The sequence below is a fragment of the Caloenas nicobarica genome, chromosome 3 (assembly GCF_036013445.1).
Source record: "Caloenas nicobarica isolate bCalNic1 chromosome 3, bCalNic1.hap1, whole genome shotgun sequence".
NCBI lineage: Eukaryota > Metazoa > Chordata > Aves > Columbiformes > Columbidae > Caloenas > Caloenas nicobarica.
In genome coordinates, this window is record NC_088247.1 from 115,780,625 (window position 1) to 115,805,381 (window position 24,757).

At 37.1% G+C, this 24,757-nt stretch overlaps 1 protein-coding gene across 3 annotated transcripts in view; it reads left to right on the top strand.

Annotated features, from left to right (window-relative positions):
- Positions 1-24,757, top strand: part of ESF1 (ESF1 nucleolar pre-rRNA processing protein homolog) — a 34,007-nt gene that overhangs the window by 498 nt on the left and 8,752 nt on the right. For 2 of the 3 annotated variants that reach the window (XR_010606020.1, XM_065632509.1), the window contains exons 2-11: positions 812-1,508; positions 2,217-2,641; positions 3,415-3,528; positions 4,113-4,213; positions 5,747-5,899; positions 7,279-7,393; positions 8,345-8,483; positions 14,639-14,800; positions 22,404-22,525; positions 22,941-23,031. Coding sequence is in view for 2 of the 3 variants with exons in the window: in XM_065632509.1 (XP_065488581.1) it covers positions 812-1,508; positions 2,217-2,641; positions 3,415-3,528; positions 4,113-4,213; positions 5,747-5,899; positions 7,279-7,393; positions 8,345-8,483; positions 14,639-14,800; positions 22,404-22,525; positions 22,941-23,031 (2,119 nt within the window). In the remaining variant the exon portion in view is untranslated. The remainder of the gene's footprint in view (positions 1-811; positions 1,509-2,216; positions 2,642-3,414; positions 3,529-4,112; positions 4,214-5,746; positions 5,900-7,278; positions 7,394-8,344; positions 8,484-14,638; positions 14,801-22,403; positions 22,526-22,940; positions 23,032-24,757) is intronic. The other variant, XM_065632510.1, reaches the window with a different exon arrangement.

Sequence of the window (24,757 nt, forward strand, 5' to 3'; positions counted from 1 at the left end):
ATCGCTGTCTGCAACTGCCTGAAAGGAGGGTGTAGCGTGGAGGGGGTTGGTCTCTTCTGCCAAGTAACAAGTGATAGGACAAGAGGAAATGGCCTCAAGTTGCACCAGGGGAGGTTTAGATTGGATATTAGGAAACATTTCTTCATGGAAAGGGTTGTCAGGCACTGGAACAGGCTGCCCAGGGAAGTGGTGGAGTCACCATCCCTGGAGGGGTTTAAAAGACGTGTAGATGAGGCTCTTAGGGACATGGGTTAGTGCCAGAGTCAGGTTATGGTTGGACTCAATGATCCTGAGGGTCTCCTCCAACCAAAATGATTCTATGATTCTATAACAAAACCTCTCTCAGAACTGAGAAGTCAACCGTGGACAGTTTGAGTATCTAGTGATTATTGCCAAGTTTTGTGGACATGCTTAACCTGAAGTAAAGTTTGCTCTTTACAATATCATTTTAACCCAAAACCACACCTCCTCGTTGAAGGCTTCCCGCCTCCAGGAGAAAACCCCTACTCACTGAGCATGTGTAGTAAGAATAATGTTGTATAACTTGCATGCAAGTATCGTAACCAGTCAGCACTATAGGATTGTCATGAGGGTGTGTATATAGTTATAAAGTTTTGTATACATGCCTGAGACTTTTGTATTGCTGGTATGCTAGTTTGGTCTAACATCCAGACTTGTACAACTCTGTAATAAAATCAGTATGTCACCTCTGTGTGTAGAATTTGGCTTATTTGCATGCATTTTCAGTTATATATCTAAATCTATATTAATCAGATTTTTTTAATCAGAAGTATTTTTTTTCTCATTATAGATGTCCAAGTCTTCACCAGCATCAAAAATGTCATCTCAAGAGGAAATACTGAGTGATGGGAGGTTTAGCCGCGTTGCTAGGGATCCCCGATTTTGGGAGATGCCAGAAAAAGAACGTAAAATCAAGATTGACAAACGATTCCGAGCTATGTTTCACGACAAGAAGTTTAAGCTGAAATATACAGTGGATAAAAGAGGTCGCCCTGTTAACTATACTTCTACAGAGAACCTCAGGAAATTTTATGCCCTGTCAGAATCTGACTCTGATCTTTCAGAAGATGACAGTAAAGAACACGCTGAAAAGAAAAAGAAGAAAAAAAGAGCTAAACCTAAAGGAAAAGCAGATTCTGTAAAAGTACTTGCTGATGGTCACTCTAGGGAGGAGAGGCAAATGAACAGACAAGGGGTGGACCCAACATGTGCAGCAGTGACAAAACTGGATGACCTTAAAAAGGAAGGACAAAGAATTACATCTAAATTCAACTTGAAAGAGGACTCTAAGAAAATTGTAACAGAAATTGACGGCCCTCGGGGAAACAAGGGTATTTTAAACAAAACAGAAACCAAGCAAGGAGATGCGTCAGGAGGAGGATCCATTTCAGTTCAAAACAAGCTAAAGTCTTCACAGCCAAGCGGTACTAAATCAGTTAAAGCTTCCAGGAGGGACGGCTCCTTAGGAGGTAAAAAAAAAGAATCAGGTTAGTTGTTCAAATAAGAATTTGGCTGTGTTTTCTTGGGTGTTGCTTTGGTTTTATCCATGGAAAAATCTTTCTCAAGATCAGTTGTAAAATAGGTGACTGACTCGGATTCAGCGTTGCTGAGGAATCGGAGTTGGTCAGCTCTTGACAGAATTAGTGCTGGTTCTTCAGTAAGATTGTTGGAGCTGAAATTGTTGTTCAGTTAGAAAAGCAAAACATATAGTAGCATGTACTGTAGTTTCAAACTGAATGGCAATATAAGGTGTGATACCATGAAACCTTCTGCTGTCAGCGCTTATTGACTGAAAGCATAAGGATGGCAGCATCGAGCCATTCATATGAGAGGCCAGCAGAGAGAACAGGTGACTTGAAGAAAAGCTTTCTTTATATTGCTTATGCATGCATACAATGTGCATTATTGCAATCTCATTTTTACCTTTTGATTATAAATAGAATAACAGATTAACATTTCTCAGTTTAAGATTGATAATACAATTGTGGGCCTAAAGAGCGATAGCTTAGAGAAGCTGAAGAGCCAGTATTGATTTATGTTGTTTGCACTTCCCTGATGTAATTTGTTCCTGCATCGTTACACATTTCAAGGGGTCTATAAGACTGTATGAAGAAAACCTGAGGTTTTTTTTCCTCCTTGTGAAGAATCATATGTAATTACAGCATAAAACCAGGTACCTAATGTTTATCTTTCAGTGACTATATGCACAGACACTGGTGATCAACGTGATATCAGTAAAAGACAATTAAAGGAAGACATTTCTGCAAGTGAAGATTTTGAGTGTGCAGAATTGGCAGAAGAAGAGCCTGAAGATGATGGGGAAACAGGCGAGGAAGAGGAGCCAGAAGATGATGGAGAAACAGGCGAGGAAGAGGAGCCAGAAGATGATGGGGAAACAGGTGAGGAAGAGGAGCAAGAAGATGGTGAGGAAACAGACGAAGAATACAGTGATTCAGAAGATGATGAAGAAAGTGGTAGTGGGCCTGACCTAGCCAGAGGCATAGGGAATATCGAAACGAGTTCAGAGGATGATGAGGATTTAAATGACATATTTCCAAAGGAGCCAGACATCGAGCATTCATGGCGTGAGCTAGATAAAGATGCCCTTCGTGGAGATGAGGTAATAATAGTTTTGCATGTGAAAAGTTATTACATGACAAAGTCATTATAATGAGTTGCTTATAGATTATCCATGAAATAGTTTGTGGAAGTATTTTTTGTGAAGGTTTTTCAGCACTTTAGTTACAGAATGCAAGTGATGATGAAATTGGCTGAGAATGAGACTTGCAGTTTTCACTGGTGTCTCCTTTCCCTCTAAGCAGAGGCTCATCTGTAGATAGATAAGTTATCTATAAGTGATAGAACAAACAGAACTGAGCTTTTCAGAAATTCTAGAATTTAAATGTTACTGCTCTTGTTCACTGTATTTTTTTTCTCTTTTTAATTTAATGTTTTAACTTGCACATTAAGAAATTCACAAATCATTAGACAGTGAAGTAGGACTTTAAAACTGAGCACAATTAGTGTATAAGAAATCGCAGTACTCTAGTGCTGTCCTAACTGTGACACGAGTTGCTATTGCTATCATGATAACAAAATCTTAAATGTTAATGTCATAACTGCAGTATTAAATCTGTGATTGGTACAGTCTGTTCTGTGGTGCATCACTATGTCTTTTTTATCTGCACCAGTGGTTGCTACTGCTAACCTTTGCTAGTTTAAGTGATAGAAGCTCTTGAGGAAAATGCTTTCTTTGTTTTTTCAGCAGTTTACTGATGACTTTTATTTTCACCAAGGATAGTTGCTAGAGGATTGTGTATTCCCCATAGCAGTCAGGAATTAAACCTATGAACTTTGTCTTTTTTTAAATTTTTTTTTTCCTCTTCTGTTCAGATTACAAGTAGATTGGCAGTTTGTAACATGGATTGGGATAGGTTGAAGGCTAAGGATTTGCTGGCTCTATTTAATTCTTTCACACCCAAAGGAGGAACGGTATTTTCTGTTAAGGTAAGACCTGAATTTTAAAAGGAGTAATGGGTTTTACTGTTTAAAAAAAAAAAAAAAAAAAAAAAAAGCTAGTTTAATGTTCAGTGGTCTTTATGGTAGTTAGCCCAACCTTAAATCTGGCGTTTTCTAAATGCCTTCCAACCCATTGCACAACACTTCTTGTTTTTCACCACTTTTGAGTTATCAATAAACTGGTTGAATTCTGATTAGTTAAGTTACATTTTTCCATTTTTACTGTCTGCCTCCAGTTTTCTGAAGAAATGTTTGTCAAATACCCCTTTCTAAGAAGGGCCACAGTGAAATGGACAAAATCAGGGCTCCTTTTGTTTTTTGTCTCTCCCGAAATATTCTTGTTACTAACAAGCAGTTTCTATACTGTACCATCTTTTCTGTAAATTAAAGTTAAGAGGGTATTGAAATTTATGGAGTTAATCCCTCTACTGATTTTAGAAAAAAAAGAGAAAGTCTAAAGGGCTTCATGAGATATTTTTTCTTAGTTGTGTGTTAGTGCAACTAAGAAAAATACATTAGTACATTATGCTGCTACTGTTAAAAAATTTACTTTCTTATGGTTGTATTTGTAGATTTATCCTTCAGAATTTGGAAAAGAGAGATTGAAAGAGGAAGAACAAAAAGGACCTGTGGAACTCTTTGATCTTCCAGAGAATACTACAGAGAATGATGGGTATATCTTCAGATGAGAGAGATAATATGTCTAATTTTCAGTGAAAATCCCAATCAACTCCTCTTTCAAAATTTCGTATGTGGAGGTCCCCTGTGGATGCCTTAATTTTATGTTTTTTTCAAGGGATATTTTACCGCTGCCCCTGGTTCATTGTCAATGCATTGAATAAATGCATTATAATGAAACTTGAGAAAATTTCCTTGCTGATAATTGAGGTCAAAATTTTTATTATATAGCTCATTGGAACAATAAATGGAACAAATGTGTGGCGAGCTTAACATAGCATTTCTCCTCTACAAGTTGCCATTCATGCAGTAAACTCCCTTTGTTGCTTACTGTCAAAATTTTTATCTGCGTAACCAACAGGGACCCTTAACTTAGGCCAGGAATTCCCAGGCTGAGATTTCTTGAATGCCACCAGCAGCAGCCCTGCCTTACTAGGCTGAGCTCTTCAGGCCTATCTTTGTCCAGGCTTCTTCAGGCATGTTGGGTTTTGTTTCGTTTTTGATTTGTGTTGTTGGTTTGGTTTTTTTGTTCTGCTTGAAAGTCGTGTCTGTATGGAAGTTGAGAGGTTTTGCTTTTATATTTTTCCAGAATTTCCAGATGTTTGGCAGCCTGACTGGGGCCACTTTTGGATAATACATCCCTCTAGACTGTCCTATATTTGGAAAATCTGGATTCTTCTAAAATAAGTATTTGAAGAAAGTCTCTAGCGCATCAGGGAATTGTATGATGAACATGCAGTGCATGCTGAAGTCAGCTGCACTGTGCGTGCCAAGGTGCATCCTGAGGCATTCTAGAGCGTGGTTTCTAGAAATTCTGGAATACAACAAACAAAAATCCAAATACCCTAGAGATTCCTCAGTGGTACCTGTGTACGCACCCTTTAAATCCACAGGACAGGACCTCGGCCCTGCAATCTCTCTCCTGCATCCTTCCACCAATTCATCCGCTTCCCAGTCTCTTTTCTGCTTTGCTTTTGCTATTGTTTTCTATGACACCACCACCCATGCTACCCAAGTTAGTATCCCAATTCTTTTTCTCACGTGTACCACTTTCTCACTGCCTTGCTCTAGCATGAGGACCTCTCCTGACGGTCTCCTGGTTTCTCTTACAGTTCTTAACATGTACCCTGACTTATGTACGACCATCCTTTTCATCAGCCTTATTAAGAGCCAGGATAATTGCAAACCAACTTGATAGGAACTACTGAATGCTACTTTCTCTGGCCTACAGAGAGGCACACGGAGACACTACTCTACGACCTGCACAGGGACTCTAACCTCAGAATGCCTGTGGGAAGCACAGTCAGATAGAGAAAGTGTACGCTTAATAAAATGGTGTGAATTTGTCTTTTTACTTGAGTAAAACTGAATAGATACTGGTGGAACTTCATGCTGTTTAACATCGAATGTTATTATAAGATTAGGAGAGTGTTTGGTGCCTGTTTTTAATGAGTTGAATTAAAATATTTTGCAAATGGAAAGTTGTTAAAGCCGGCTCACTTGATTGTGCTGTTTCCCACTTTTGCAGGCTTTATAGGGAAAAACTGCGAGAGTATCAATTTAAGCGACTGAAATACTTCTATGCAGTAGTAGAATGCGATTCTCCTGAAACGGCCAATAAGATTTATGAGGAATGCGATGGACTGGAATTTGAAAGTAGCTGTTCTTTCATAGACCTGAGGTAACTCCAGCGGTGGCTTTATTACGTGATGGGCTGGGGAGGAGAGGGACAATTAAAGCCAATTTAAGATAAGTTGGAGTAAACGATATTGTCTTTATTCTGTAACCAAAGTGAGATATGTAAATAAATTAGGCATCCAGTGAGTTATTAGGTTTCCCTTTGATTCTTTTTTTTTCTTCTTTTTGAGCATTTTTACTGGACTATGAGAAGTTCGAAAGGCGCTCTGCATAGAGAGGTTATTCTCAGATAAGTCGGGTGACATGTTCTGGTTGTATCTTCAACCTTTTCGTACAAATCTCCCCCGCATGGATCCAGAAGTGGCTTTTTTTCAGGATTGTAGGGCAAGAATATTGCTGCAGTTGTCATGAAGCTGTAATAGATTACTGTGCCAGCTCCTACAAATGAGCTGGAAGCTGTAATATTTCTAAAGTCACGTTTGGGAAAGAAAGAATTTTAAATTATAGTTGTGCTTTGTTGTTAGTATTTCCTTTTGTTACCGAAAAGCCTTCTAGTCTGAGCAGAAGTTAGTAAATCATAAGTACTGACAGAAGCTGGCTTTGTCTGCTGGGGCCTCTGTCATGGGCACTCTTGGAAGTCAGTGAAAGATAAGTGTTTTTCTTTGAATTATTTTCTAGAGGAGCTTAATTCATTTGCTTTGAACTGTTCTGGAGGAGATGATCTCTGCCAAATGAACATGTAATGTTTCATGCTTTTAAACCTAGAGAGATAATGTTTGACAACAGCCACAGCTGTTTAAAATTCTTCAATGCTTTTTGTAGCCTTCTACTTTGTTATATTTTAACAATGAATAGTATTCATCATGTTACATTTACAATGATTAAAAAAAAGAAGTTATTTCTCATGTAGTGAACAAAGACTTTCTAAAATATATCTTACTCCATCATGTGACTTTGGTCTTTTAAACATTTTTTTCCCTACTAAGTGTAACGTTAATGATGTACTGGACTTTCCTGAAGTGTATTGAATTTTTTAATTTATCTGATCCCAAATTCTATTTTATTAACTCTTTCTTCTGAATTTTTAACACTGAGCTTTCTGAAAAGATGATTCATAAAACAAATGAAACGAACACCTAAAAAACCACCCCTGACCCTGCCAATACCAGACTGAAATTCATTTACTTTACTTCCGCAGCATGCTGAGATTATATGTTGACAACCTGTAGAATAGCTGTGCAGAAGCCGGAGAGTTAATCTCCTATGTGTGGAGTACTTGTCCTTTTCATTTGTTTCCTTTCAGGCTTACCAACTTTTAGCAAATTCTTTTGTGTTGATTTACCATACTCATGAAAAGCTTAGTGTTTATACTATGATTTTCCAGTGTATTTGAATAATAACATGCTTTATGTTTTATTTAAGATTTATTCCAGATAACGTTACATTTGATGATAAGCCAAAAGATGAAGCCTCAGAAGTGAACGTAGCTGCATATAAGCCAAAGTACTTCACATCTGCAGCTATGGGGACATCAAAGGTATCTTTACAATGTTTTTGTGATGTTTTTCTGATTTGTTTAGTTTTGTTGTCAGCCTATTAATTATATAAGTAGTGGGAAAAAGAACCCTGATTATCTTCACCATTTCGAAATAAAAACATCAAGCGTTTTAAAAAATGTAAGCATGTTACAGAGCTACAAGTTGCAACCCCATAAATAAGACCAAGTTTCGGATTTTAAGAGATTGGGCTTCCTTGTTACAAATTAAATACTACATTTTGACCTCATTATACTTCTATTACAAGTTGCACATGGAATTACTTTGTTATTCACAGTTAAATTGTCTAATTTGGCTAAAATGGGCTGTTGTGTGTAGCTCAAGAGCCTTTTTAGTGGTGGTGCTGGGCTTGAACAGCTGCTTCCCCTCCTTGCAGCTCTTCATTCCTACTCTCTTATGTGACAGCCAAAACTTTCATCTGGCCATGAAGTGAACCGGATTGGAGAAGTGATTAGTTGAGAAATAAGTAATTTTTCAGTCAGATTTGTCTCGTCTTTTGGTTGCGGGTGCCATTGTGCAAGCGCTTTCATTGCCCCTGTTGCAATCCGTGCGTGATTCCAGGAATGAGTTAGTGCTGGAGGAGGAAAGGAGAATAGTTGGTGGCTGCTTCAGCTCCAGTGTTGGCTGCTGCAAAGGAAATTTGGCTTACAGAGATCTCGTGTTGTGTGACCTGCTGTTACAGAACCCTTCACTGCATGAGGAGAATTTTTCATTCTTTCACTCCTTGAAACTCATTGTAGAACAAATTCCTAAAAGTTGTAATTAATTTTATATTAGTAAATGGTTATTGTAGCTAATTGATGTAGAGAACATTAGTAACAGGTTTACATTACTGCTTAAATGGAAGGTATCAAGTGATTTTCCCTAAAAAGACAGTTAAAATGTTTAATTTTAGTGTTTCAGCTTCTACAAGTGACGTTCTTATTTTTAAGGTAGAAATCACGTGGGATGAGACAGATCACGAACGAGTAACATCACTCAGCAGAACTTTTAACAAAGAGGAACTTCTTGACATGGATTTTCAAGCTTACTTGGCTTCGTCTAGCGAAGAAGAGGAAGCACAGCAGCAAGGTACTTATATTAATAAATGCTATCCACAAAGTCATTAGCTGCAGTGGTTTGAATACAAGTTGTTTGAATACAAGTTATTTGAATATGTAAATTCCGTATCTTTAGAAAATGCTTTATAAGTCATCTTTTACAGGGACAATATTATGCTCATTGTATAAAAGCTGTGGTCAGGTTCTACTATGAAAATAACCTACCTTTCCTCCAGAGCTAAACATCTCCAAAAGTGGCACTTTTTGTGTGTGACCTAAAGGTGGAGGGAAATTGGTGGTGAGCACATCAGTATTTTTTTGTTTGCTGTTTTCAATTAGGAAATAAATGGATTGATGACAGAACATTGACAGATTCTAAAAATGTTTTTTAAAAGATTGGTAGGTTAGGCATGTTAACATGGAAGCTGTAGAGTTCTTTAAATTTACTGGAACTCAACATTTGTTTTTCTTTATTTCTTCTTTTGTTTGTTGGAGTTAAATACACTTTTCCAGTCTTCTTTACACATGACAAGGAAACACATGTACTAGTTTTTAAAATGATATCTCTAAAGCCACTGTTGAAATTAATTACGCAACCCCGATTCTGATTCTCCAAATAAATAACCTAGCGTGACCCCAAAATTACTACATTCTTTTTGAAGACAAAGTACATTAGCTGAATTTGGAGTTACAGCTTACTTAGATTTGTTAGTGAGAGTTTGACTTAGGCGTTATCACCCTAGCCTTAAAACAGCTTTCCAGTTTCCATTTCTGTTCTGCAAGATGTCTTTACCTGTTATAATTAATGTTTGATCAAGTCAAGTATTATGGTTGTAATTTGAGTGATTTCAAGTAGCAAGATCCCAGGTGATCTAAATCATGGCATATTTTCTTTTTTGTTGATATGATGAATCTGTTAAAGTTGCTTTTCCTCGTACATCTGAATGATTTATGTAGAAAATGTTGTAGCTATTCTATTGATTCAGTGCTGAATGAAGATCTGCTGCCTTTCCGTAGAAGTCTGAGTAACACTAATCAAAAATTGCCAAATGATAGGTGATTAGGAGTTATCCTAATGTTTGAGCCCCTGAATAGCTGCTTTCTGAATAGGAGCTTGCACCTCTGAGTGTAAAAGAATTTTTTCTTCTTTTTTTTTTTTTCTTCTATCCCTCTCTTTCTTTTTTTCAGGATACCTTGACATTTCTTTGTCAAGTTTGACAATACCTACTTTAATCTCTACGTTTCTGGGATTAAATCATTTTCAATAGAACTGGACGTGCTTCTTTTTCAGACGAAAAGTCCTAGTTTGACATGTGAAGTGGTTAATGAATAAAAGAGTTAGGTACAGTGCCCACTGTGGAAATCTATTTATAGGTTAATATAGTGGTTTGTTCTCTTCATGGCCCTCTATACACCTCCTAAAGTCTCTGCAAGGCAAGGAGAGACTGAAGAAGCTGCCCTAAGACTCCGCCTGTTGGGATGGCCTAGACAGGGCCAATTACCTTGCTTGTTTTCATTCTAAAATTCAGTCTTCTTTAATAATATATAGCCTAAGTTACAAGGCAAAGAAAATGTCATTAAACCTTAGCCAGGTCTTTCAAACAGATGTTAAATTTGATTTATACTGTGTTAAAGCATGTCGTTGAGTCGGAGATGAGTTTGGAGCATGCAAAAGGACATTACAGATTTTTCCAGTTATACCGTTGGGAAATCTTCTGGCAGCAAACTCAGCTTGGCAATATCTTGGCAGGGTTAATGTTCATTTGTTTCTTGTCTTACATAAAAACACACTTATAAACTGCACCTCTGTGAGCTTCATTTTCTCTAGTAATGCTTAGTAAAGTATCTGAATGGGAGCAGTAGATGCAGGGGAGAGCATTTCCATCTTACAGCATCTGTAAGTGGCCAACAGTTCTGAAATTTCAAAAAGTAAACTTCCATTGCTGGGAAGGAAAATAAATTGACCTTAACTAATCTCATGACACTAATAAATTTTAAACCTGGAAGTGTCTAGATTCTAATGATGTTTTGAAAAATCAGTTATTAATAGACAAATTATGTTGCCATTTCCTCAGCATGTTTCTGACCTTTTATCCATGCAGTTAATATGATAGAAAATAGGATTCCATCTGACAGGATTTCATCCAGCAGAATTATGTGGAATGGGATGAAATGGGAAATGCACAAATGGGAGAAATCAATGTCAGCTGTTTGAATGGAGATGTAACATTGTGATAAGACAGAAAAAATGTCCTGGACTTTTTTTTTTTTTTTTTAACTTATTAAAATGTTTTATTTATAGACAGGTTTTTGTTGGCCTGATCTAATATGTTTTTAATGGAATTTTTAGAATTAAAATACGCATGTCATGAATGTTAGTATTACTATTATACAACAGTTTTGTAATGTCAAGTATTTCAGTGACCCAGTATGTTGTGGTTCATAGCACGAAGTATCTCCTTTACGTGGCTTCTGAATTTTCTGTTACTTGGATGCCTTTGTTCCAGTGAGGAAGTGTTTGTGGTGTGCATCAAATCCAATCCAGCCCAAAATTGCGATTTTGACCACGAGCACCAATGACTTAGTGTATGGCATTTTAAATGGTGCTTCAAATTAAGCATTATGGTTTTTATGACTAAGCTTTTATTCTGTTTTTTTATCTTTGCAAGAGCAACGTCTTTTCTGCTGTTCTGCTTTGCAGAGCCACACAGAATACCTGAATAGACTGTATGACAAAATACTTTTATCACTTTATTTTTAAGTAGCTGTCCCTGATGGTAAAATCATAGAATATCCAGAGTGGGAAGGGGCCCTCAAGGATCATTGAGTCCAAGTCCTGACTCCACACAGGGTAACTTAAAACTTCACAAGTATAGAGAAACAAAATGTAGTTGTTGGGAAAGAGGAGTTGCTGAATGGAGTTTGACTTTTGTAAATAATGCTGCTAACCTTATTTTTAATGATTAATGTTAAATAAAATCAGACCATTTATTAAATCTTTTTACAATTTTGAAATCTTTTTCATGCAATTATTGCGTGACAGGACAGTCCTTCTTGCTATCTTAAACATGAACAGTATTCATATGTGTTTCTATTTGCTAGAACTATTATGGAAGGCTAAGAAGCGGAAGGTGACAGAGGCAGAACATGCAATCATTTAGTATTGTCCCTGAATCCAATGGATATTTATAAAATGCATTGAACAGGATATTATTTGAGTTGGTTTCTATTCCTTATTCCTGTGTAGCTTCTTCGGACATTGTCAGGCATCACTGCTGCTTTGGCAGTAACAAAGATCTGACTTTTTAGAGTATTTCTGTTGGCTTAGTTGTGGTGTGTTGTTAAAATATTTGCTGAGGAAATAAGCTAGCAAGAGGAGTTAGCAGTTTATGATTTAGCCAATCTTGTGTGGAATTCCATGGGACAGAAAAGAAATACCACAACCTGGTTATGTCCTTTCTATGAAGCATCAGGAGCTTGATACAAGTGGTGCAGGTGTTGGAGACATTTCTAAAGCATGTTTGCAGGAGCTTTCATGTTGGGTTGGTGTGTTGTTTAATGAAAACCAGAAGGTGTTTGGAAGGCCAGGAACAAGAGTCATCTCCACTTTTCTTTCTGAAAAGTTCATACAAGCTGCTGGAGGTGCCCAGTAACATAGACTCGAAGAACACATCTGTGTGTCCTTTTGCAGGCCAGCGTCCCCCTACTCAGAAATGACTCAACTGGGGCCAGCTCTAATTGCAAGTGTGTTAATCTTGGTTCTAGGAACGTATAGTCACCTCTCATGTGCAGCCAGGTGCTTAAAGGCTGCAAAAAACCCAGAATGTAGCGCTTCTCATTCATTTATTGCTATCTGTCTGTTTGAATTCTCTTCTTCCAGTATGTCTTCTCCCTAAAAATCTTTTACAAAAAGATGTCTGCTGTGATACCCTTTGAATAAGTGTATTTTGATTACTTTGAATTCTAAAATTTGTCATTTTGTGTAATCATTTGGATGAACTAATGGGATTTGCACAACTTCTTGTTCAGAGAGTGCTGAGAATGTGGGAAAGTGGGGTTAAAACCCAAAGTTTTGCCTCACACCATTTTCTGGCTCAAGACTGAGCTCAACAACTTTAATTTTTCATATGCTGTAGTACAATGCAATAACCTCTACCTCAGACTTGCTTCTGGAAGGCCAGAGTATAGAGCTTTTTATTTTTCATTCTGCGGTTCTACATGCATAGTAGGGATTTTTTGTGTCTGTCTGAATTTGGGTAACTGCCCTGGGTAGAACTGAGACATTTAGTGCATTTTTATGGTATGAGCATCAGCATGCAGATCAGTAGCTGAATTTTCTGGTGTGCCGTTACATCACGAAGGAGAATTTTATCGTTCCATCTTTAAAAGAAACTCAGCTTTGCAGCAGGCCTCTTGTCAAATGTTGTTTGTTACAATTTTTCTGCTCTCGTTAGTTTTGTAAGACTGAATTTTTAAAAAAAGCAGCCATTTTAAGATAATCTTCTTAAACTAAGAATATGATCTCTTCAAAACACTGTAATTACAGGATAATCTCAGCCAACACAGCTGACAGTCAGCAATTCAGTATAATGAGGCTCTGCATTTGTTTATATTTTTAATGAATTACAGTTATTGAAAACAAACCCTATGAACTATTGTATCAGAATGTTTCTGACCCACCTCAGGATTTTAACTTTTTTCGTTATTCTTTTAGCACTTCTGTTGCCACCCTCCTTTGAAAACGTTAAGAATGTGCTTGTATTTTATACTGTAAACTTCATCAGCCTTTGCCTTTTTCTCCTTCACAGTTTAAGCTTTTTTCTCTTAATTGTATTTCTCTTGTAGTGCAGCTGTTAATGCACCAGAACTTTTTGTTTTGTTTATGTGTTTAGTTCAAAAAGTCTTTGAACAAGCTATTGGCAGAAAGCATTAGTGCCTTAATAGCCATCCAAAAGTGGTTCCTCATGTTGTGCATTACAGCATGATACTTGAAAGCTGGTGACAAGGTTATTTGAACTCTGAACAAACTTTTAGAACATATTCAGCTCGTTTTCCTTTCTTACAGCTGTTGTCAAGTATTATTTGCTTACAGAATGAAAAGGCTCTTAAGGACTTTTTGAAGGTGATGTTGAACATTTGATGAAAGAAATGCGTGTTTTCTCTCAATGAGAAAGTAGGACAATATGCATTGCTGCTTAAATTTCTCCTAGCAATCTTAGCAAAAATGGTCATAAATACAAATCAGCAGCCCTTACTTGTCCAGGAAGAAAAAACAACAGAATGGCTCATTTTTCTTCTTAGCCTTGAAAACCAACAGCCTTTTGCGAGCCGCATGAGCAGATGCTTTCCTCTTAGATTGCAGCTACCGATGAGGAGAGTGGAAAAGCAGCTGCAGTGGACTGAACAGTAAAGATTTCTGCACCCCAGCTCCTTGCGGTGATGGGATGTGGAAGAGAGCAACAGTGTCACACCTTGGGTTTAGCCAAGGACCGCAGGTCACTCTGTTAACTTGAAACTGCGATCTGTCTTTCTAGACACTGGTTATACATTCCGTGCTACTTGGTATTGTAGGTAGCACGGTGCTACTGCTAAATCAGAGAAAAAGCAAAAAGGAGCCTGCCAGTCCTAGTTTTCTACAGTTCAAGGAGCTGCAGCATCTTTAAAGCCTTAAAAAAGCCTGTTCTCTCTGAAACACTTGTTTGAAAGGTTATTGTAAGTCACATTGTAGTTCTGTTTTTCTAAAAAAAGAAAGAAGAAAACCTCTTTCCATCTTGCTTAATTTGTTAATTCAGATTAAGGCATTGAACAATTATCTCTGTTACAGGTTTATTTGTTAAAATGTAGCACTCTATTTTCAAAATGCTTTACACAACTATTTTTTTGAGATTTAGGTACTACTCTTCTGAAAGGGACTCTGAAACTAATAATTTTAAAATGCAGTAAAGGGTGCTGTGTCAAGTCATTATTTCCTTTGCTAGACAAATTTTCTTTTGTCTTTTCAGATGTTATTTTTATTTCATCTAAGTAGGGAAATTTTAAAACTGGTTACTCTTTGGGGGAATAATAGATGAAAATATTTTAAATAGTTTTTTAGAAACAATGTATGTGCCTTAGGTGTGTTTCCTAAACATTAACTTCAATTGATTACTTTCTTATGGCTGTGATAGCTTTGCTCTCTCTTTCTAGGTGGTGATGTAGCTCATGAAATAGAAGATGACAAACCCAGGAAAAGCCAGAAAGATGATGAAGAGCAAATTGCCAAGTACAGAGAACTTTTGCAAAGTATCCAAGAAAAAGAGAAAAAACGGGAAGAAAAGGATATAGGAATGGAGATTAAATGGGTTCCAGGTAAGCTTTATTTTTTTCTTCTGCTAACTTGCAGGATATGCAGTATTAGCCTGCTGATAGGGATATAGTGCAAGGTGTCAGATTTATGGTAGTAGAAACTGATTTCTTTCCATAAATTGAAATCCAGATGGATTACAATGAGATAAAGAAAATAAATAATTTGACTGAACTCAGTTCCTCAGCTGTAAGCTTATCTCTGTTGCTTTTTTTTTTTTCCAGATTTTTTTGGTGCTTGCTTTTTCATTCATCCCTTTATAGATTTTCTTGAATAAAATTCATGTTTTTACCATAGAGTCATAGAACATACCTACAATTTTTAAAATGAAAACCAGTATGATTTAGAAACGTAGCTTAAAATTAGAGGAGAATGGTTTTAAAATCTTGCCTCCATAATGCTGAAGACTTAGGGGAACAGAGAAGGGTGAAGCCTGACCTTCCAGTGAGACTGCTCTGTGGGAAAGCAAGCTACCAGGAAGAAATCCCAGCTACCAGGGATATTTAATTGTATTTAGTGACATCCAGATTTTCGTCTAGAAATATAGCATATAGCATCCCAGCAGAATTCATCCTGAGATCTGAAAACCAATGTCTGGTTTCTTCCTTTATGATGAAAAGGTAGCCAGACTGATTTTTTTTTTTTTAAATTTTTTTTTTTTTTTAATGTATATTTTTTGCTTATGGGTGTGTGCTTTCCCTGAGATACCATGAGCCAGTGAAGGGTTTTCACTGTGGCCTCGCCTCCTTGATCCTGGCTCAGAGCCCATCCTGACTGGCTGTACTAGCCCTGGCACTTGTTAGATCTCTTTGCCAGCTTAATTTCCCTTGCTAATAAAATGACAGAATTATTCTGGAAAAGAAGAAAAAATCTGGATCTTTTCCACTGAGTTAGTTAGTCAAATAGACAAATAGAAGCGTGTAGGGAATGCTTGGGGGGTTGAATTATGCAGTCCAAGGGCTGGGGAAGTGGGACATTCCTTTTTTGGGTGCTGTGTTGGCTCAGTAGGTGTAAGGACCCAGCCTGATCTGATCCTGTAAATGCTGAGACCAGAGACATAATAGAATCCAGCCCTTTCACCAGCGATGTGTTAATTCCAGCTAGGAGTACATATCTAATTATATGATTTACACTAATATTGTTCTCAATTCACTCTGGTAACTTCTGTTGAACATAAATGCTCCCTTTAAAAATCTTGTTCTGGTCTGTACTGAGTCACTGAGATGGATTGAACTGAGTGGAATAGTTTTATTCCTCATTCTCGATAAGACCTATATTGGAAAGCATACGCTGGCATTAAAAATAGTTGTGTGTTTTCAGTTGTGCTTATACAATTCCAGTAATTTCTAGCAAGAATTCTAAAACTTTTAAGAGAACCCATGTATTGTGCAGGATAGGACAAGTGCTTGCTGACATGGCTGTATCATCATGTTTTACTTCATCTGTCCACAGTGTGTCAGTGTTTGCATTCTTGATGTTGCTCACTTAGTAGCTTTAATTCGTTGTGTCACAGAGCATTCAACACAATCAAGTTTTCATACATGGGTAGCTGTTATAAGATTTTTACAAAGATTTGTTGTCGCCAACTTTCAGACTGAAGGTGGAAATCACAGTCAACAATTGCTGCTAGAAATGGGCTCTGTATGTATAATATATAGGCCAGGCATTGTGTAAACAGCTAGAAAAACTACCATTTTTGGTGTTGTTTTGGAAAACATGTTTGGTTTTTTTTTGTTATACAGTGTGTCTTTCGAAGAATCTTGCAAATAGTACGAATGAAATTCTGTTTAAAAAAAGGTCTAAACAACGTAATGTGGTGGCATAACTAGGAGTCTAGAGCAAACCATTCATTGGAGGAGATGGAAAATGGTTTTAAGAGAGACTAAAGGAAACTTTGTTTAGTCTCTCTTGCACAGGGAGAGCAATAAGTTTTCTGAAAGGTTCTGCCTCTTAAAACTGTGCCTTGCATGTTACAAGTAAATTATATTAGCATTTAGGAACTGTAGTAGAGATGGAATCCAGTTCCCTAGTACACAGGCTCTCTTTGCAACTGTTTCCTTGCAACTGAACTTGACTTCAGAAAATGGGCTGTGTTCGGTATTATATCTGGTCCCAGCCCTTCCTTACTGCACCTTGTTGTGGGTCTCCCAGGGCTTTTGCTATATCCTCATCTCTTTTGAGAGAGGGATGGGAAAAAGCAAAACACAAAACAAAACAAACAGCAAAACCCAACAACAAAACCAACAACAAACCCAACACACACCTATCCTCATAACCATGACTGACTCTGTCTAGAGTCAATTATATGTCTGTGCACCAGGTCAGATTTGTTCATATAATGACGGGTTGGATGTGCACGTGCGCACAGTTTATTTTACATTGGTAGTTTATAGTATTTGCTGTCAGTTTAGCAGCTCTGATTTTGCAGCGTGTGTTAGTGTTTCCTCATTTCTTATTCTGAAAAAGTTGAAGTATTATCAAAGAGCAGAAGTTCTGGAAATCACAGATGCGTTCACTTCTTTGCTACTTGGCCTGTTCCCCTCCATGAGGTCAGTCAATACCACTACTAGCTCTTACCCCCTGGAATATGGTTTTCTCAAAAAAATTTTCTCCAAAATTTTTTTTCTTGAACAATTGTGCTTATTTAAATTCCAAAACAATTTCATGATGTTCAGTTGGAGAATTCTGGGAATTCAAAAATAGTCTTGTCTTAAGACTCCTTAGTTTTTTCAGAACTAGTTTATGTCCGTTGAATTATTTTTATTATCAAGATCTGCCTTAACCTGCTTGACTTATTGCAAAATATTTTTCCTGGCTAAATGTTTAATATAAAGAGAGTTACAAGAGTTAAATCTAGGAACCTTTTCAACTGAAAGGCAGAGATTTGAACTAGTTTAAAAATTTGAGTTTTGGCACAAATATTTACACATGATTATAGAAAGCATACTTTGTGAATGATTCAGTTATTCTTGAATCAACATAGTTTTAAATAAACCACAGTGCCAGCAAAAATAAATTAGATGTAGTTCCAACTCTCTTTGGTCTGTTTCTTTTAGGCACAAAATCAGTGTTATATTTAAGCATCCATCTGTTTTCTTAATCATATCTGATTTGAGCAACAATTACTATGCATCATTATCCAGCTCCCAAACCTCCCTTTAGAAGGTGAAGAGGGAGAAGATCACAACTGCATTTCTTGATGCTATTCAGCCAGTTTTTCATACAGATTTGTTTTTAATTGTACTTAAATTCTTCATTTGGGCAGAATAAGATGTAAATATTTAGCTAGGCTTGAAGGAAACTTTAATATTTGTTTTCATCAGAGGTAGAATAGCAGGCAGTCATGTCTCTGTAAAGTGCGTAGTGAACCCCAACTGTATGTTGTTACAGATTACACGGAGCACAAAAATGCTCATATGGAATATATATATCTCAATCTATATCATTGCTTAGCGTGTTCTCCACACTTGACATCTTGGCTGCTAAGGGTGGTTGGCTTTTTTCGGGCAGTTCTACTATGTTAGGAACACTCTTCAGATGTCTTATCTTCAGGGGTGACAAATTCTGATGTTATCAGAATATTTCTGTTTGCCATTCCTTTTAGCTTCTGCAACAAGGCGGTTCGTTTTTCTGGTAAGGCATTATGTGCAAGATGAACTTGCTCCTTTAGACTTCCTGAAAATAGAGAAGTATCATCTTAGCTTCTAATAATTGTGACACTTGCAAGCTGTTAAACTTCCACAAGTTTTCAAAACTAAGTGTTTAGAGGAGTAAAAATTCTGGCCTGCCCACCTTCCCTCACTGTCCCACCCGTCTGAGAAGCGGCATACTTGCATTTGTTATAGTATTTGTCACACTTTTAATCCTTTAACTCAGGTAGGATTTGGTTGTATGCTAATATAGAAGACCTTTGTCCCTTCTTTTTCTGGCCATTATTTGTGGAGATTACATAAGACTAGTGTGATTAATTTAAAACAAATATATAGATAAGGGTATAAGTTACCCTTATCTATGGCCAGTTAATAATTCTACCTCAAGTAGACAATTCCTTTCTCCTTTTGCAATCAAAAGCCTTTTTGACCACTTAAACGCGCTCTTCTTCTCAGGAAGTGGTCTGGACAGTAGTTTCTAAGCCATTCTAATCTGTGGAGAAACTCTAATGCTTTTCGTGAGACTGCCAAATACCACAAGAAAGGGCTGTGTTTTCCTCCAAGTCCTTCTGTGCCAGATGGATCAAATGATTCCATTTTCCAGGCAAATAAATGAGAAATCTTGTAACCTCCTTTGAGATTTTGGGTTTCTCTTTTTCTGGAGATGTGACATATATATATATATATATATATATATTTAATCCAGTATTTATTGTCTTCAGAGACAATCTACGAGGTTGCTACCTGACCAGTAATTTTTTCCACAAAAGTACTGTGAAATAATATCCAAAGTAATATAGTTAAATTTCTGGGAAGCTGACGAGACTCTTTCATTGTCTTTGGAGAGGAAGAGGTGTACAGTTGGAAAGAACTTATGTTGGAAATAATATTCTTGTTGTATGAGAGGGTTTCTTAGGGGCATGTTTTTAGTGAAACTATGCAATATCTTTCCTTTATTGTATCGTGGCTTTGCATTTTCTTGCTGGTTTAGTACCCAGTTTTTGTAGCCGTAACAGTTTGCCACTTACTGTTAATTCTGGCTTCTTCCCAGGGTAGAAGAAGGACCCTTTATATTTTTTTTGCTCCACTCTTTTCTTTCTATAAGGCATGGTTTAATATGATTTTAGATCGTGTCCACACTTTGTGTTTCAGACATGTTGTAACCAGCTCTCCAGCCTCTGAATTATTTTTGGAGTGTCGACAAGCACAAGAACAGGAATTGGTGTTTGCAGTTTTTCAGAAAAAAATGTTCTGCCTGCCTTTCTGACAATGGGTAGAACGGTCCATGAAGGATGCCCATTTTTTCCATTATGAACTCTGGTTTTGGTTCCTTGTTACTGAGGAGAGCTAGAAGGAATGATGAGGAGTGGGCACTGGCCAAAGGAGAAACCTGGGAGCTGGGAGAAAGAATGGGATCTAAGTCCAGGACATCAGGAGAGGTCTAAGTGTGATTTTTTTTTTTTTTGAGCAATAAAACTGGTACGAGGGGCAGGAGAGTAGGATTTGGTCAGGTGGGGGCTGGGCTGCGTACGTGGGAATGCTGAAGAGAGACGGTTGGGACAAGTAGAATTGGGGAAGAGATGCCAAGTGCCAAACTTGGAGGCAGAAGCAAAAACGTGATTCCTGTATGCTCCCAAGACCTGTCAATCGTGTCATAAAGGAGGATGTTAAATACAGGATGCCTGACTCATTTGTTACAGAAGTTTTTAAAAAAAAAAAGTGTGTAGTGAATGAAGTTAGGAGAAAAACACTTCAGTGCTCAGGCTGTTACCTCCTGCCAGAGAAGTCTTTCTGCCACTGCATTCTGCTCCTGTGGGTTGCAAGGCAAGTGTGTTCATCTCCTTACATCATAAAGTTTTGGTTTTGCAAGTGCCCATCTTATGAAGAAGGGGCTGAAAGTGTGTAAGCCACATCTGAAATCAGTATTTGTCTTCATAACATGCAAGTGGTTTGTGATGTAAAGACTTTTGAAAAAGCATTCCTGAATTTTTTCACCAAAAAATGAAGATTGCTTTTAATTAAAGGTCTTATTCTGGACTTAAATATTCTAGATGTCAAATGGGGATGCTCCAGTAATTTAATCGATTCTTTTTTAAGGTGATGTTTTTGCAGCATTGAATACTGTAATGATACATAATAGAAAACCTCGTTCTGGTTCTAGAGTAGGGTTCAGTTATGTTTGGTAATTTTGCTGTGCATTACTTCGTTCGGTAACTTAGCTATAAACTGGACAGTAACATGAAATATTGAGTAGTTACATGTTTGTGATCTGTAGATCAAACTGTTAAGATCCTCTGGAAAAGGTGAAATGTGATCATATGATCCAAAAGGCTAAATTAAAAGATGGGACATACTTGTGCATGCAGCTTCAAGTGCCAGGCTTTGAAACAGTGGCAGCCTGTCCTAAACTATGGCATTTAATGGAAACCTAATTAACACATCCAAGCTTTACTGATCCTGTTATGTAGGAATTTTTTAGAGCCAGATATGTTGCAGTTCTATAGGGTCTACTTTTCTAGGACTCTAGGAAAACTGTCATGCTCTGGAAGTAAAGAGGAAACTTCCTTCAGCAAAGTGTGAAGCCACCATTCCCACTGTTGACAGGTCAGGAAATTGAAACCTGAGGGCTTCCCTTACAGCAAACCCCTAACAAAAGAACACAGAGGAGGCGCAGGTCGGAGTGGATGGTCTAATAGTTACGGTTCCTCACCGAATCTTCGCCTTTGACCTTTCACGTTACATCACTGCTAAATGCAAAATTTACTTTCGGTAACTTGATGTGGCCAGCCAAATAAGAGGATAGTTTATTTTTCTTCTATTTTTGATCTTGAGTTAATAAAATTTGAACTGGTAATAAGTGATAACAGAAAACATTATTCCAAATATTGGTTACGTTTCTTTGAGAGGCGGCTGCGTTTCAAGCAGTTTATGCCCTTAATCTCTGTTTCTTGTTACCAGATACCTTTAAAAAAAAAAAAAAAGCTATTTATCTTAAGCATTTAAGATAGATCTAAGTTTACTGTCATACCAGGTATGTACTGTTTTTTAATTTTAGATAGTTTTCTGTTGTTAAAGCAGACTGGTACTAAGTAGCTTTAAAAGATTACTTGAAAACTTGTCTAGTTTAACTTAACACGTGTCATGTGACATTAGTACACAATGCAAGAAATTATTTGTGGTTTTATTTATGTTTTTCTGTGCTTTTAGCTACAAATTTATTTTTACTTTAAACTTATACAAATAATAGCCGCTTTGTTTACGACGACGGATGAAAAATACACTGGTCATCAGAGACGCTGCAGCGTTGTCGTAGTGTGATCACAGAGACAGAGATTCAGCAGTCGAGATGATATTAACATATATAGCAACTTTATCATGGGAGGGAGGCACACTGATACAGCAACAACCGGATAATATCTGTGAGGAAAAGAGAGACCAGCTAGAGAGGTTCAAGCCATCTGTGACATGACCCTGAACTTCATCTGTTGTATTTTGTTTTGCTATGCAGAAAAAATGGGAAAGACTGGACTGTATTTGAAATGTGTTTGTGAATCTTAACTAATTATAGTAAGATACATTACATATAAAAGCTCTGTATGTGTCTGTTAGTTATTTTTATTGTGTTACTCATCCTTAGAAAGGGGCATCTGTAGATTGCAGTCTAATGTCTGGAGAGGAGACCTTACTGAGGAATAGCAAGAGTGCTGGGAATCAGATGGCACATAAGCAAACTCTTCTTCTGGCTCTTGTACAATTTATTACTGAAGAAATGTTTTATTTGGAAAAACATATCCTGTAAACTAATCTTATTTATAAATATGTTTTAAGCAATACTTGTTGTTTTCACAGACTTACTGAAGAAAAACTAGATGATTCTTTTACAAAGGAGAAAACCGTTGATTTAAAAAAAATAAATCTGATTAATCTCATTTTTTTAACTTGCTATTTTTTGTTCTAGGCCTCAAAGAAAATGCTGAAGAAATGGTCAAAAACAGGTTGGAAGGAAAGGATAACCTAACTCCATGGCAAAAGTATCTAGAGAAAAAGAAAGAAAAAAGAATGCTTAAAAAAAAGAGAAAGGTAATGTTTGCATTGGCCACTGCGGGGGGAGTCATTTGTTTGTTTTTCTTAAGTTGCTGTTACTGTTTGCTTTGGATAAACTAAATACAAAATTGTACAGCTTCCAGTACTATTTTATGGTTGGAATGTGCAGTGGTCACTTGTTTGGAAAGACTGAGAGTGCATCATCCAACTTACAGATCCTTGGAATGTGTAAACAGCCCTTCTTCAGGTATATTAAAAGCTTTCGACCTGTGAAACAGATTTTAAATTATTGATTTGTCTTTACTAGCGATTTTTAGTATATTCTGGTTTCGTGATGTTCAGTATTTCAGTTTTCATCTTCATGGTTACTAACAGAAGAAACATCTAATTCCAGTGAAAGTTAAGTAGTAGTTTATATGTTGATTGAAATAACGTCCATGCTTTGTTACAGGCTACTGCTGAGAGAGACCAGAGTGAAGATGAAGTTCCATCTGATGTTGATCTCAACGACCCATATTTTGCTGAAGAACTTGAGAAAACAGGTGGGTCAAGATAGGTGACTTCTGGAATAAATCTGCCCTTTCTTTAAATAATGAGCTTTAGAAACAAAGTCAGGCTACAGTAAATGCAGAGACAGCATGCTCAGAATGAAATAAAGTCGGTGTCATTTGCCTAAAGTTGCAGGTGGTGTTCTTGTAAAGCGATGCATATTGTGATATGTGGAATGGTAGGGAACACTATTCTCTTAGCTTTCACCAGAGACCATTATTTAGCCAATTTCTGGGGATGGCTGTTAGAAAGAAGCTGACCATCTGCTCCTCTAAATATTCCAGAGAAAAGAACTTCATTGCTTTCAAAGCCTGTTTCGTTTCATATAGGAGAAGCCAGATATGTATGGGTCTCTCTGAAGTTTGGGGCAATTACATAAATGTCAAATGTTTTTTGCATCATAACCAAAGTTGTCTTTCAGAAGAAATCCGTTTTCTTTTACCTTAGTCTGTTACACGTTTTTACTAGTGTACTCTGCCTGCCTAGAAATCCAAATAGTGAAACGTAATATTTTAGGAAACAACTTGTCCATTTTAGATTTTTTGGATACTTTTTTTACAAGGTTTTTAGTCTGATGTTGAAGTTAGCATTTCCTGTGGTAACAGCAAATTTATTTGTGTACGATTTAGCTGGTTAAAATTTTAAGGAAGGAATAATCAGTAAGTGTGAGTTCCTGGCTTTCCATTCTTTTGGGACCCAAAACCTAAGGGTGGCTCATCCTATTGTATTAAGAAAAAAAGATAGAGGGAAAAAAAAAAAGGTATCAAGAAAGCAAACAAACAAAAATAAGATAGCAACAGATTTACAAATATCGCCAGTCTGTTGGTTTGGTTGTGTTTTTTTAGTATAGCAGTGCAGATCCACGTTGCATTTTAAAAGAGTAAATTACTTTTAATTTGATACTAGCCAGCATAGGCTTCTGTCCTGATTGTTTGAAGATTACATTAGGAGAAAGTAAAGAATTAAAAACCAAAACCTGGACTTCTTTGTCTTTGTGTCTTGATCTGCTTATGTATATGTTTTAATAGTCTGAAGAACAGAACAGTATGGTAAGTCCTATCCATGTTTTATAGAAAATATCACAATTTAAGGTGTCGTGCTGTTTTCTGCCATGCTTTCCTGCTGAGTTGTGTATAGGCTGTTTCAGGACTTACTGTAAAGATGCCATTCCTTCCTTCCACCACTTTTTTGTTACTAGAAAGATTATGTAGGTACTCTCATACTAACGTTTAATGTTTCGGTGTTCTCTGTGAAATCTCTGAAAAAATGTTTTTTCCTGCATTATGCAAGAAATTCTTTCTGTCATGGAGGGACTCAGCAGGGAACAGTTGTATCTGCAGATTTTTAAACCTTTTTGTCCATAATACAGACAACAGGCTTTTAGTGTGTGTGGAGTCTTTGGGGATAGTAAAATAGACATAAAGGTTAAGAAAGTGAAGCTATTGTCTGCAAGATTACTGATAATCTACCGAGAAAGAGGAGAAAAACAGAATGTGGCTAGCTCTGGAGAAGTTTGAAAAGAAGAGTACAGTGGCTGGCTGCAAGCCAGTTGACATTTTAAGGATGATTACACAGCACAACTTTGCCTAGCTTTCAGCAAGTTCACCCAGAACAGCCTCTGTCTCATAGCTGGGGTTGGCTTTAAGCACAGCGAGCTTATCCAGTTGGGGAAAATGGGTTACGGTCTTCTTTGAAGTAGGTGGTAGCCCTGCCAACTTT